General features: G+C 43.0%; 1 protein-coding gene across 1 annotated transcript in view; it reads right to left on the bottom strand.

Moving 5' to 3' along the window:
* Positions 1–12,819, bottom strand: part of ELOVL4 (ELOVL fatty acid elongase 4) — a 46,024-nt gene that overhangs the window by 17,825 nt on the left and 15,380 nt on the right. The window contains exons 2-3 of the mRNA XM_035109541.2: positions 4,875–5,062; positions 1,147–1,227 (exon numbers count right to left, since the gene is read on the bottom strand). Coding sequence (XP_034965432.1) covers positions 1,147–1,227; positions 4,875–5,062 — 269 coding nt within the window. The remainder of the gene's footprint in view (positions 1–1,146; positions 1,228–4,874; positions 5,063–12,819) is intronic.

Raw genomic sequence — 12,819 nt, forward strand, 5'->3', positions numbered from 1 at the left:
TGCAAAGCAGATGCTCTTCCACTGAGCTACGGCCCTTCCATAGTGGGAGCAGCAGCACAGCCATAGTCTGAGACCAGTTTGAGTTAGCAGGGATCCAGCTATGATATCGACCTGCACTGCAGGAGCTGAGCCGGGGGAAGGTTCCTGGGCACTAAGCCACTACCAGCCTCATCATGCACCAGCATCAAACCCTCTTGCTCAGAGAAATGGCAGAGAAGCCAGGCAGGAAGGGGAACAGGTGTGCAGGGAGAGCAAGCGAGAAATCCCCCTCTGAAGAAGCTGAAGCAACTACGAAGGATTTCGGGGTGGCCGAGGTATAGGTCCACAAGATTGAAGTTTTTCAATGCCAGCACGAGAAACTCAAACATACTGCTCAGTGTCCGACCAACAGGCACCCATCTAACACCACTGAATTGGTGCCCCAAAACAAAAACACAGTGGAGAAAGCAAATCCCATTTAGTTCATCTGTGAAAAGTGCCTAGCTGTTTTTGAGTTTACCCATTTGGGATTTCCGCCTCCTAAAGGTTTTTTTTTGGAGGATCAGCAAACCTCAGACTTAACTTGAGTTTGCTGAATCTTTCTTCTTGTATGTAAATTGTGTATTTTTGGCTTTGTCTCTACAAGCATGGGATTACTTGAATTGGAAATATAGAGAATGATAGGTATGCTTAAGATATTGCATCACAATTTTAAGCACAACAGACCAACAAGCCATGAATTTTTGGGTGAAATGACATGCTGGCATGCTTAAGCCAGACACTGTTATTCCCATAGAAGAGTAGCCATGAGAGGCCCAGTCTGGGTAATGCTCTTTACCCAATCAGGGCCCACATCCAGGGCCCCACTGAAAATTGCCCCCTGAGTTGCTGTTCCTCTCCTCTTCAAAGCTGCTGTTTACAGGTGTGGGATATTATTTTTGGTGGGAAACTGGCACAGAGCCCCAGTCTAGATTTACTGCACTTTTTTGTGTAAAATGTAATATGGTCCTTTAAAAAGTAAGTGTTTTGTGACTGCTTTGTATCAGGAATAGTTTGTTCTCAACAGAAAAAGAACTAGTAGCAGAAAATTGGTCTAGTATGCTAATCATTCAAAAGCTGAGTTATAAATGGCAGACTTCACAACTGACATAAGAAGTTACTACTCACCCTGACTTCATATTCATTATCTGAATAATCCACACTCTGACAGATATAGCTGTATCCTCGAGCTTTTGATGCCAAAAGTAGCTGAAAATGTTAAATTCACAAATTAATGTTTCATAGGCTTGTTAATGATTATTCATGAAAGCAATCACTTCTTTAATTTAAACAAATATTTATTTACAAATTGGCACAAAGAGGGGTCACAGTGCCTTGTGAAAGGCATGCAGTTTAACCATCCCTATGTTCCTTCTTATTGCGAAGGACAGATCCACATTTAAATCCCATTCAATGCACATTTAAACTCCCTGATTCTTCCAAGGAATCCTGGGAATTATTAGTTTCCCCCTCACAGAGCGACAGCTCCCAACCCCCTTAACAAATGAGAGTTCCCAGGGTTCTTTGGGGAAAGCCATGAGCTTTAAATGTGTGGTATGGATCTGCCCAAAATCTCATATCCAGTGTGATGTGGCAATTCACTTCCAACTGAGGCCCTCACACACCTCGCCTTACAGCCTCCAGCAGCCTATTCTTTCTCCATGTCCCTAGCATCCATATTACTCAACAAAAGCAGAACAGAGCTGCTCACAGGGCCTAGGCAAGCCTAGGCAGCTAAGTGTCGCAAGATGAGGTGTAGTCTTGCCTTTAAGTGACTGGTTTGTCAAGCTGATGCACTAGGCATGAGGGTGGCATCGCATGTGTTAAGGGTCATTCATACTGGAGTCTCATAAGAAGCTACTCCACCCCTTCTTCTTCAGAAGGGCAGGGTTCTGGCCTGTGGCCTTTATGTGCAAATCAAAAGGGCAAATTTAAACAATTAGCTTCTCATTTCATAGCGTCCCTCTTTCAGGCATCAAACCACAATCAACTAACTCCAAGCCTGCAAAACAACAAAACAACCCCCAAAATAAATAGAAATTCTGAAGACACCTGTCTTCCATTATTGGCTAGCTAGTTAATAGCTCCAATTCAAGTTTGCTCAAATAAAACTTTCACAAGTGGCTTATAGACTGTGCATAATTTAGAGCACTCCCATACAGGGCAGGATATAATCTTAACTCAGCTGGACCATAAAACCATTCGGCTTTTCTGTTGGAAGGATGAAGTGTTTGATTATGGTTCTGTACCCAATATTAACAGATGGGATTATATTTACAAAATTTCTCTGCTTCATTGTTGAACTGCAACAGCGCTGAATACAGTTTTGAACAGGATTTGTAGAACTGACTTTTGAAAACTAGCCTAAAGAAGAATTTATCATAATCAAGATAATCTCCAAGATAAAGGCTACTGAAATACTTCATTTCAATTTAATTTTCTGAAGGTACAGTATTACAATAATGATCTTGAGGAGAAGAAAATGAAATTGGGAATCACAGTCCTATCAAAGAGTTGTCTTGTTAATTTCAACTGTTACAAATCGCTTTGAAGTAAGTATGTCACCAATTCAGCCCATTATGTACCAGGTGTTAGGACAAGCATACAGAACACTCAACCGAGCAGAGCAGCAAGATGGAAAGTCCAAGAGGGAGAGTCCTCCCAGAGTTAAATGGTGGGGTAGGAGAGCTGCAAACAATGGCAATATATTTCACACCTGGCAACCAATGTGCCCCTTTGGTTTTAGATAGTACATGGGTGGACAAGTCTAAAAAGCCTGGGACACAGGAGGCACTTGTTCTAGGAGGCTTAGTTTGGTCAGAATTAAGTACACTCTTCCAGAGTTAACACAAAATACATTACTCCTGGTAAATGAGCCACCAAAGCCACTAGAGGGCTATGAAAATTTGTGTCCCAGGCTTTTTAGACTCATCTTCTCATGTACTATCTGAAACCAAAGGGGCACATTGGTTGCCCGACATGAATTTTTTTCAGCTCTCCTATTCTACTATAAAGGTTATTCTGCAAGTGCAACCTTCTACGGTGCTCATCATTTCCAAATCAAAGCGAATCTCTTAGATCATTATTAATGCATTCTTTATATTTTCTAAAACAATTATTTAGATTCAGGAAAATCTGGCTTCAGGCCTAGGACTGAGCCTGTCTCGGTCGCCATGCTCCTGCTTCTTGATCTCTCTTGCAGCTTTCAGTACCATTCCCCATGATATTCTCCTTGACCACCTCTATTAAATGGGAACTGGGGTCACTGGGCTACAGTGGTTCTGGTCTTACCTATGGGACTGAGTCCAAAGAATAGCATTGAGAGATTGCTTTGGCATTGGCAGTTACGCTATGAAGTGCCGAAGGGCACTATTTTATCTCCAATGCTATTACAAATTTATATGTAGTGTAGCCACAGGCGTTTCCGTGTGCTGCTTTGGTTTCGGTGTTCCGTTGCGCCAGAAGTGGCTTAGTCATGCTGGCCACATGACCTGGTAAAACTGTCTGTGGAGAAACGCCAGCTCCCTCAGCCTGTAAAGCGAGATGAGTGCCGCAACCCCAGAGTTGTCTGCAACTGGACTTAACTGTCAGGGGCCCTTTACCTTTACCGTTCCACAGGGAACAGTAATTAGGAGTTTGGAGACAAGGTGCTAGCAAGTAGGCTGACGACACTCAACTCTATTTGAATCAGGAGAGGCCCTGCCCCAGTGCCAAGATACATTGGTGGAATGGATGAGGGAAAATAAGCTGAATCATGGCAAAACGGAGGCTCTGTATAACAGCTATGAGCTTGATCACAGTAGTTCAGGCACTGGTGACTTCAAATTTGGATTTCTGCAATGCACTCTATGTAGGGATTTGCTTGTGATTGACCTGGAAACTACAGTCAGTGCAGAATAAAGGTAAAGGGACCCCTGGCCATTAGGTCCAGTCATGACCGTCTCTGGGGTTGTGGTGCTCATCTCGCGTTATTGGCTGAGGGAGCCGGCGTACAGCTTCCAGGTCATGTGGCCAGCATGACAAAGCTGCTTCTGGCGAACCAAAGCAGCACACAGAAACGCTGTTTACCTTCCCGCTGTAGTGGTACCTATTTATCTACTTGCACTTTGCCATGCTTTCAAACTGCTAGGTTGGAAGGAGCTGGGACTGAGCAACGGGAGCTCACCCCGTCACGGGGATTCGAACCGCCGACCTTCTGATCGGCAAGCCCTAGGCTCTGTGGTTTAACCCACAGCACCACCCGTGTCCCTCAGTGCAGAATGCTACAGCACAATTGCTGACATGATTGAGACCCTGTCAGCATATAACATCTCTACTCAAGAGATCTGCACTGGTTGATGGTTTCTTACCAGGCAAACTTAGTGGCCCAAATCTGGCCCAGCAATCTGCCAAGGCTCTGTCTCCCAATCCTAGCACTGTGGTGCTCAATGCTGAGGACAAGAAATAAGTGCTCTGACCACACCCTAGAGAGCCATCTTTAAAGAATTTGTAGAGCTATTTATTCTCCTGATTTGACATTGTGGCATAGTTTGCCACTCAGTTTCTTAGCTTTTATGAATGCAACCTTCAGCAGAACCTAATGTATACAGAGTCAAATTATTCCAGTGTTAAATCACACAGAGAGACAAAAACAAAAGCCAATGTAATGACCCCCAAAGGTATATTGTGGCAAATCAAAGAATTCATGAAGAGTAAAAAACATTAATCAACAGTTTGATTCAAATAGTATTGAATTCACCCAAAGATACATAGTATTTGATTTACCCAAAGATACATTTGCTTTTCAAACCACATACAAACTACTACAAAATTCTGAATTGTAAATAGCAAATCATATATGTAAAAAAGAGTTGTACCTCTTTGAAAATATAGAAGTTAAGTAGAACCATTCCGAAGTTGTAAAAAATCAATAATGAGCGGAACTGGAAAGGCTCCCTTGTCTTCATCCATTTGGGGCCAAGCCAAACAGTGAGGAGGTAAAGAGTACTTATAGCCAATGTGGGAAATGGAGACTGCATCAAGGGCCAGTCATCGACGCGTTTGTCTAGGGAAAAACAGACAAGAAATTATTGAGAACATGCTTTCTCACTTAAATTTTCAAAAAGCTTTACGTTAAATAAGTTTGACTTGTATAATTGCAGGCTCAAAGCGTTACACCTTATATAACACTATGATAAAAATGTGCCTATATACAATTAAGCCGAACAAGTCATTTCTGTTTCCATTACCAGTTGTAAAGTAAATTACATTGCTTAAAGTTCCAGCTTGATAACATCAGCCTTGTGCTTCCCACAGTCAAAATAGACAGGAAGAATACTTGATATTTAGAATCAGTGCTGGTCAGTGCAAAGTATATTTTCACAACATGGGTCACACACATGGTAGGAAGCAAGAGTGCGCCTTCCTTCTTCACCCACAGATCCCTCTTCTAAAATCCCTGGCTGCCCACAGGGTGGAGTTACCTTTCAAATCTTAATCCTTAACTTTGATTCTGCTGGTAAGTTTTCGAAAGCACCTCAAAGTGCAAGTAGATAAATAGGAACCGCTATAGCGGGAAGGTAAACGGCGTTTCCGTGTGCTGCTCTGGTTTGCCAGAAGCGGCTTTGTCATGCTGGCCACATGACCTGGAAGCTATACGCCGGCTCCCTCGGCCAATAATGCGAGATGAGCGCGCAACCCCAGAGTCGGTCACGACTGGACCTAATGGTCAGGGGTCCCTTTACCTTTACACACACACACACACACACACACACACACACACACACACATATAATCTGTGGTATCTGTAGCCTTTTAAAAATGTTTTATCAGTGTCTGTAAGAACATTTAAATGGGGCCTAGGTGTATAAAATCCGATATGTCAATCCACCATGTGATCGGGGCCCGTGCACTTTATAGAGTTTATGCATGTTGATCCTGTCAAGTATGCCATCCCCTCCTGGGCAATGGGACAGTCTCACTGGGACTGTGGGGAGGGAAGGCGCACACTCGCTCCCCACCATGCCCCTAGGACAGATGAAGGGCAGGCATCATTCAAACTGAATCAGCCCCAGATAGCTGAAGGCAGGCAGTGCCTTCTAGAAGTATGTACAGTCGTACCTTGCTTCTCAAATGCCTTAGCTGCCGAACAAATTGGCTCCTGAACGCCGCAAACCTGGAAGTGAGTGTCTGGTTTGGAACGTTTTTTGGAAGCTGAACATTCTCGAAGTTAATCCATTCCGGGAGTCCGTTCGACTCCCAAAACTGTTAACAAACCAAGGCACAGCTTCCGATTGGCTGCAGGAGCTTCCTGCGCTCAAGTGGAAGCCACGTCTTGGTTTGCTAATGGTTTTGGGAGTCGAACGGACTCCTGGAATGGATTAAGTTCAAGAACCAAGGTCCCTCTGTATAGTAACTCTAGAGATATCTCAGTTGTGAACTACTGTACTAGCTGTTTCTTATCTGATTGCTGTGTGTGTGTGTGTGTGTGTGTGTGTGTGTGTGTGTGTGTGTGTGTGTTTATGAAAAACTAGCTGACCCGGTCACGCATTGCTGTGGGTTTTTTTTGGGGGGGGGGAGTATTGATGTCATTTGTGTTTTGAATGGTAAGTTCTGTAATTTGTGTCAAGTGCAATAAAATTGATGCACTATGGGAGGAAAAAAGAGTACAGGCATTCAGAATGCCATGGAGACCGTGCAGCGAAGCTCGGTTTTGTTTTTATTTTATTGGTTTCTGCAAGCAAATAAATGAGTGCCTTTTCTTTCTTTCTTTTATTTAGTTTTCCTGACAAAAACCAAAACAGGAGCAGAACTTGCCAGTGATTGTTTATTTAGCCTGTGTCCAAAATGGAACTCAATCCAGTGAACAACTGACATGGTTGCTTTCAGTCTGCAAGCAATACATAATTGATCAAGTTTTCTCTCCATTTGCATTGTGTTTCCTTCACACTGCACTAAAATGAATGGGGTGGAATAACGTTATGACACAGATGACATAATATCGCTATGGTGAACAATAAGACAAATAGTGCAGTTTGTGTGGAAGACAAACTGCAGCGGAACAGAGACAGTGCTGCATGTGGTGAATCTGGGGGAGAATGGAAAGCGGTGCCTTCTCACCTCCCTAATTTATATACTTTTCTGCTAAGGGTCCTAAAGTGGCTTGAAATTTATAATATTAACATATTTTAATTTTGTGTACACAAGTTCAGTGATGTAAATTCATAGTGAACATGAAAGAGAGAGAGAGAGATAAAAAAGGGCTTTGATAGGTTGCGAATTAGAACGGTAAATGGTCAGGAACCGGACAATTCAAGATTTCCTCCAGATCTGTCTTGCAAAAGCTTGGATAGATCCATATTGAAATAAGGACTGCTAATGCGCACTGAATGTGCATTTGAACAGGCATATGTTTGTAGTACAGCAATCAAACTGAACAGTAGTAATACGGATGCTGGCTGAGCATCGCGAATTCCTCCACTCTTTCTTCCTGTTGCAGAATAAATTGCCCCAGTGTTACCTGCCTGAGAGGAGAGGAGACATTCCACTCACCCCAGCATTAACAGACAAGAGGCGGCAGTTGAGGGGGCAGGTGAATAATGTTGTGGCTGGAAGGTTGGTCTAGATGCTATCTTTGGTTGTTCCCCTCCCAGTTTGTGGGTTTACAGCTGTAAAATGGGATTATGTTTAATAGTAGTAGTAATAATAATAATAAAAAGAGGCTGCTGAAGTGGCAAAACCAGTCTCTTTGTCAAGTGAAGGTATCCAGCCAAGTCTGTTAAGTAGCTCTTTGTGTGAATATACAGGGGATTGCTTGCCACACAGAAACTATGAGCTGAAGAAGCTTCCAGAAGGTGGGCTAAAGGGGGCAGCCCTTGCCCCCTACATCAGCAGTGGGCGGCATCATCAGCAAGTGTCTCACCAAGAGAACAACAGACCACGCTTGTCTTGAAATGGGCTGGGAAGAGACACAGAGGCTTGGCTTGATCCATGGCTTTGGAGGGTCCCCAATGGTGGAGCAAGATCTGTGGGAGTGTTAATGCTGTGGGCTCTTCCAACTGATGCTTGGCTTGAATATATATGTGTCATACAGGGTGCACCCCTGCTCACTCTACTCACCAACCCTTTCTTCTTGCCTCAGTTTCTGTATCCACAACAATATCCCCCATTCGTCTGCCTTAGTTTGCCCTCAGGTCCATCTCCCTTTTCCATTCCCCTGTTCTTCCTTCCTCAGTTTCTGAAGCTGAGTCACTACATCTCCCCCCAACTTCCACATACCATCTCCCCCATCCCCAGCTTCCCGTCAAAAGGACTGTTAGGTACTGAGCTGAATCCTAGAACAATAGGATCCAGAATGCAGCAGTCTGATTAGTCTGCAGGAGCCACCCAATCCAGCTCCAGGTGGAAGTGAATCAGCGACCTGGTTGGCCTGCTGGAGCAACCAATCAGGCTTCTGGAGTAAGTGAATCCACAACCTGATTGGCCTACAGGAGCAGCCCAGAATTAGCCAATCATGCGGGGCCCATTGTGTAAATAATGTATATATACGGTAGCAGACATTGGGAAAAGTTTCATTCACTGTTTTACAAGCTGCAATAAAGAGCATGAAATCACTACAGGACTCCGATTATATTTCAAGGACAATGCTGCATCTCCCCATCAACCCTAAGACCACCCTCTCCCCCTGCAAAAGGACAACAAAATTCCCCTCTCCCTTTTTCTCTTTCGTTGTTTTTCTTTCTTTCTCTCCCCTGCCAAGAAAACCTCCCTTGGTGCCAGGGAGGGACGGAGGGAGGGAGAAGAGCCCCACTCAGCAGATAATGACAGCACCTCCACTTTCCCGTTCTTCTCCTGAGGAGACCCATTTGGGCTCTGAGGTGGATTCCTGCAAGTCAGATTCCAAGTTTTGGCACAGTTCATGTGCCTCATGTGCCCCCTAGCAGTAAAGACTGTCATCACAGCATGATACAAATAGGTAGAAGTAAATAAAAAACATATTGCACAAAGACACCACCGTCTTCAGAGACCTTCATTCCAAGGAAACCAAACCTGAGGTGTGTGCTGCCACCCGTGAATCTGCCACTGCCAGGGATTGGGAGCCAGGCAACAATACTTTTTGCCAGACCACAGGAGAGGAGGTGCCTTGCTAGGCTGCTCCATGTGCTGCCTCTGCTACCTCCTCCCGCTTCCTATTGCTGAGCAGGACAACTTCCTCCTTCCTCAGACAAGTGTATTGTGCTCCTCTTTTTTCCATGCCTATCTCTCTTGTCCCATTAGACAAGCTTGAAGCTCTTTGCACACAAAAATCATGACGTGAAGTGCAAAGAGCAGCAGATGGCTCACCCTTCTCCTTACACAAACAGACTTGGGAGATTCCTTAACAATTTTCTGATTTCCAAGCCCTGATTTCCAAGCCCTGATTTTCAGACCAGTTAAGCTTAAGTGTGGGGATATTTAGACGTACAAGACCAAGAGGCAACACCCAGCAAAGTGTACAAATTCCAAGTTAATTTCAAGTTTTAAATAAAACTATCAGGGGGGGGAGAAAACAAACAAAGATAAATTAATATTCAGTGGATATAAAGCTTTGAAAAACCCACATTACATGGAAGCATTCCATCATTATCCCAGACAATGAGCCAAAACGACTTAAGAAGAACCAGAAACTTACAAATTGTTCTGGTCCAGCAGAACCACAGTTGTAAAAATGATAGCACTACATAATTTCACATTTCTGTTCCATATCATATCAGCTACTACATCCAACACCTTTTAAAAGTTTGATTGCAATGGGAAACTGCTGCCTTCTTGCATCCCCAGTAGCAAGTTATCTCATAGAATCCACTCTTAGAAATCATAGAACAAATGTTATCACCCATTTCCCTCTTTCAGTACAAGTTCAAAATATCCCTCCCATGAGGAAACTGACTGAAAAATCCAATTTACATTCTGGAGAGGGCAGGTCCCAGATCTAATCTACAGTCATACCTTGGTTTAAGTACTCCTCGGTTTGAGTACTTTCAGTTTAAGTACTCCGCAGACCCGTCTGGAACGGATTAATCCACTTTCCATTACTTTCGATGGGAAAGTTTGCTGCAGTTTAAGTACGCTTCTGGTTAAGTACGCTTCTGGTTAAGTACGGACTTCCAGAACCAATTACACTCATACTTCGGGTTAAGTACGCTTCAGGTTGAGTACTCCGTGGACCCGTTTGGAACGGATTAATCCACTTTCCATTACTTTCAATGGGAAAGTTTGCTTCAGGTTAAGTACGCCTCAGGTTAAGTACAGACTTCTGGAACCAATTGTGTACTTAAACCGAGGTACCACTGTATTAGGTATTAAGGTAAAAGTCAAGGGTTAGATGCTGGTATTTAATTCCATTAAGGATACACTTAGTAGACCACTTTATATCGCAAAAGAGCCAATTGCAGGGGTTTGGGGGGGGGCACATGGAGGGGAGTGGAAGCCTCACTGTGCAAGCAGTGGAACCGGCCAACACTTTCCCAAGTGTATACCTGTAATACTTTTTTTGCTTTGTTTCTTGCAATAGAACATTTTTTTCTAAATCAGCATCTAAATTTATAGGCTGTTATCTTACATCACTTAGTTTTAGAGAGCAAATTGAGTAGATTCCTGCCCTGTTTTATATTAATATTTTAAAAAAAATGTTGCAATCATAGTGCTGTTAACTCTGCGCTTGTAAGAAATATATCACAATGCATCACAAAAATCCTATCAAGCGGTTACTTGTATGTACTGTGCATGGCCAGTCTCTAATAAAAAGACACGCCTGATCAGTAACAGAAAATCCCCTCCCTGGGTGTGGTTTGCCATAAAACTCTGTAGGAACTAACTGGAAACTAAGTCTTACCTATGTAGCAAGTCCTAGTTGAGATTGCTACATTATGGTATTAAGGCAGATCTGTTGCAAGGTTACCTCATAAAATAAGCAACCTTCCCTGTGGGATAAATTGCAGATACTTTCTGCTAAGACCATTGCTGCTAGGCTAAGCACATTCTTCTGAGAGTCCTGTTCTGAACACGGCTGCAAGTTCTCCACAGGAACATCAAAACTGTTTCCATGATTTAAATCAGTCCTAAGGATCCTGAAGTGAGGTTCAACCAACCACCTCCTTTTCCATGGCTCAAAGTCTTTCTGCTTTATTCCTTTTCTCCCCAGAGGCAAATAAATATAGGCCTCACTGTCTGTGGGAGCACAGCCTTGTGGCCTTGCCTCATTCTCCCTTCTTACATTAAAAAAAACCCCACTGTTTTTAATTCTGTGATGGAAGAAAGGTAAGATCTCCTTTGCCTATTCACATCAGGTAGGCGCCCTTCCTATATCAACAAAATATATCAAAACTATAAACAAATATTTTTGTTTAGGCAAGCCTATCCAGACATGTGGAATGTTGACATGTGTTTTAATCTCTTCTTAGTTTTACTGTTGATTTTAACTATCTTTTGAATGTTTTCAAATATCTGTTGTTAACTGTTTTTTACTGAACCACTTAGAGGTTCTGTACAATCAAGCAGTATATAATTTTTTAAAATAAAAACAAACAAACAATACAAAAATAGAATAAACAAGTTTTGAAGAGAAATAAGAGCCTGATGTGCAGTCTTACCGTAGTAGTATAGTCCTTTAGGCTGTACGCGGCAGAAAAAAGCCATAAGAAGAAGCAGAAAATAACTGGGGAGGAGGATGGTGAAAAATGGAAGTGCAACCCAGTATATGTTTACTCGGAAGCAGGTTCCATTTTATTTCCCTAGTAGGACATAACCCCATATAAGCATTTTAAGACTAAAGTCTTAAAGGTCAATTTCACCTTCGATACCAATGCCCATTTTTTGTTTAGCACTTTGTAAAAGATTAACCATAAACGCCATCCAAAATGGGTGACAAAATGTCCCTGGGTTGGAAAGGAGTGGTGATGGGTTAATCTGCCTGATGTATCACTGAATGCAACAAAAAAACAAGCCTCTAAGGGTGCTTCAAGGCAGGTATTTATTGTGGGACAGGTGTTCCTTATGTATGCAAATTCATTGCAGAAGCCACATGACATCATCAGTATTAAAACACCAGCCCATATTCAATCCTACACCATTTAATAAGGATTTCCCCTTTCCCAGGGAAATCTGACATCCTGTCATAGCTGCCAAGTCTCCTGTTTTTCCAGCCATTTCCCGCTGGCAGCCCGGGTTTAAAAAACCCCCATAAATCCCCCGGATTCTTACCGGCCCGGGGAGGCTCCTTCTGCGCATGTCTGGAGTCTCACAATCTCACAAAAGTCAGAAGAAGTGCAGTGAAAACACAGGAGGACAACATCTTATGGATGCCCCATAAAACAAGAATGAACAAATCCCGTGTTCAGTTGCACAAAGATGCCCTATAGCCACATATAGACTTCAGTTTTGCTTCCACAAGGTGTCACATGAACGTATCAAGTCAACACTTAAACTAAACAATGCCTCCCTTTTGCCTATCTATTGTGATAATCTGCTTTATTTCTGTCACACAGATTAGGGATGCAACAGGTTAAATTGCAGAAACTGCCAATGGTCTAAAAGTCTTGGTCTGGGCCCCTGTGTCACACAGGGCTGCCACTGCACCTTCCTAGGCACAAAAATAAATGATGCTTATTAACAGTGACCTTTGTTTCACCCCTGCCTGGTATCCAGATCATGTCACTGCATCATAGGAAAAAGTCCTATTAATGTAAAATTTCATATTTTTTGCAGTCTTCAATTGGAGTTAAAACTGAGAGTACAATCCTAACAATGTCTATACAAAAGGGGGAAAAAATTCCTTCCAGTAGC

The sequence above is a fragment of the Zootoca vivipara genome, chromosome 3 (genome assembly GCF_963506605.1).
Source record: "Zootoca vivipara chromosome 3, rZooViv1.1, whole genome shotgun sequence".
Classification (NCBI taxonomy): Eukaryota; Metazoa; Chordata; class Lepidosauria; order Squamata; family Lacertidae; genus Zootoca; species Zootoca vivipara.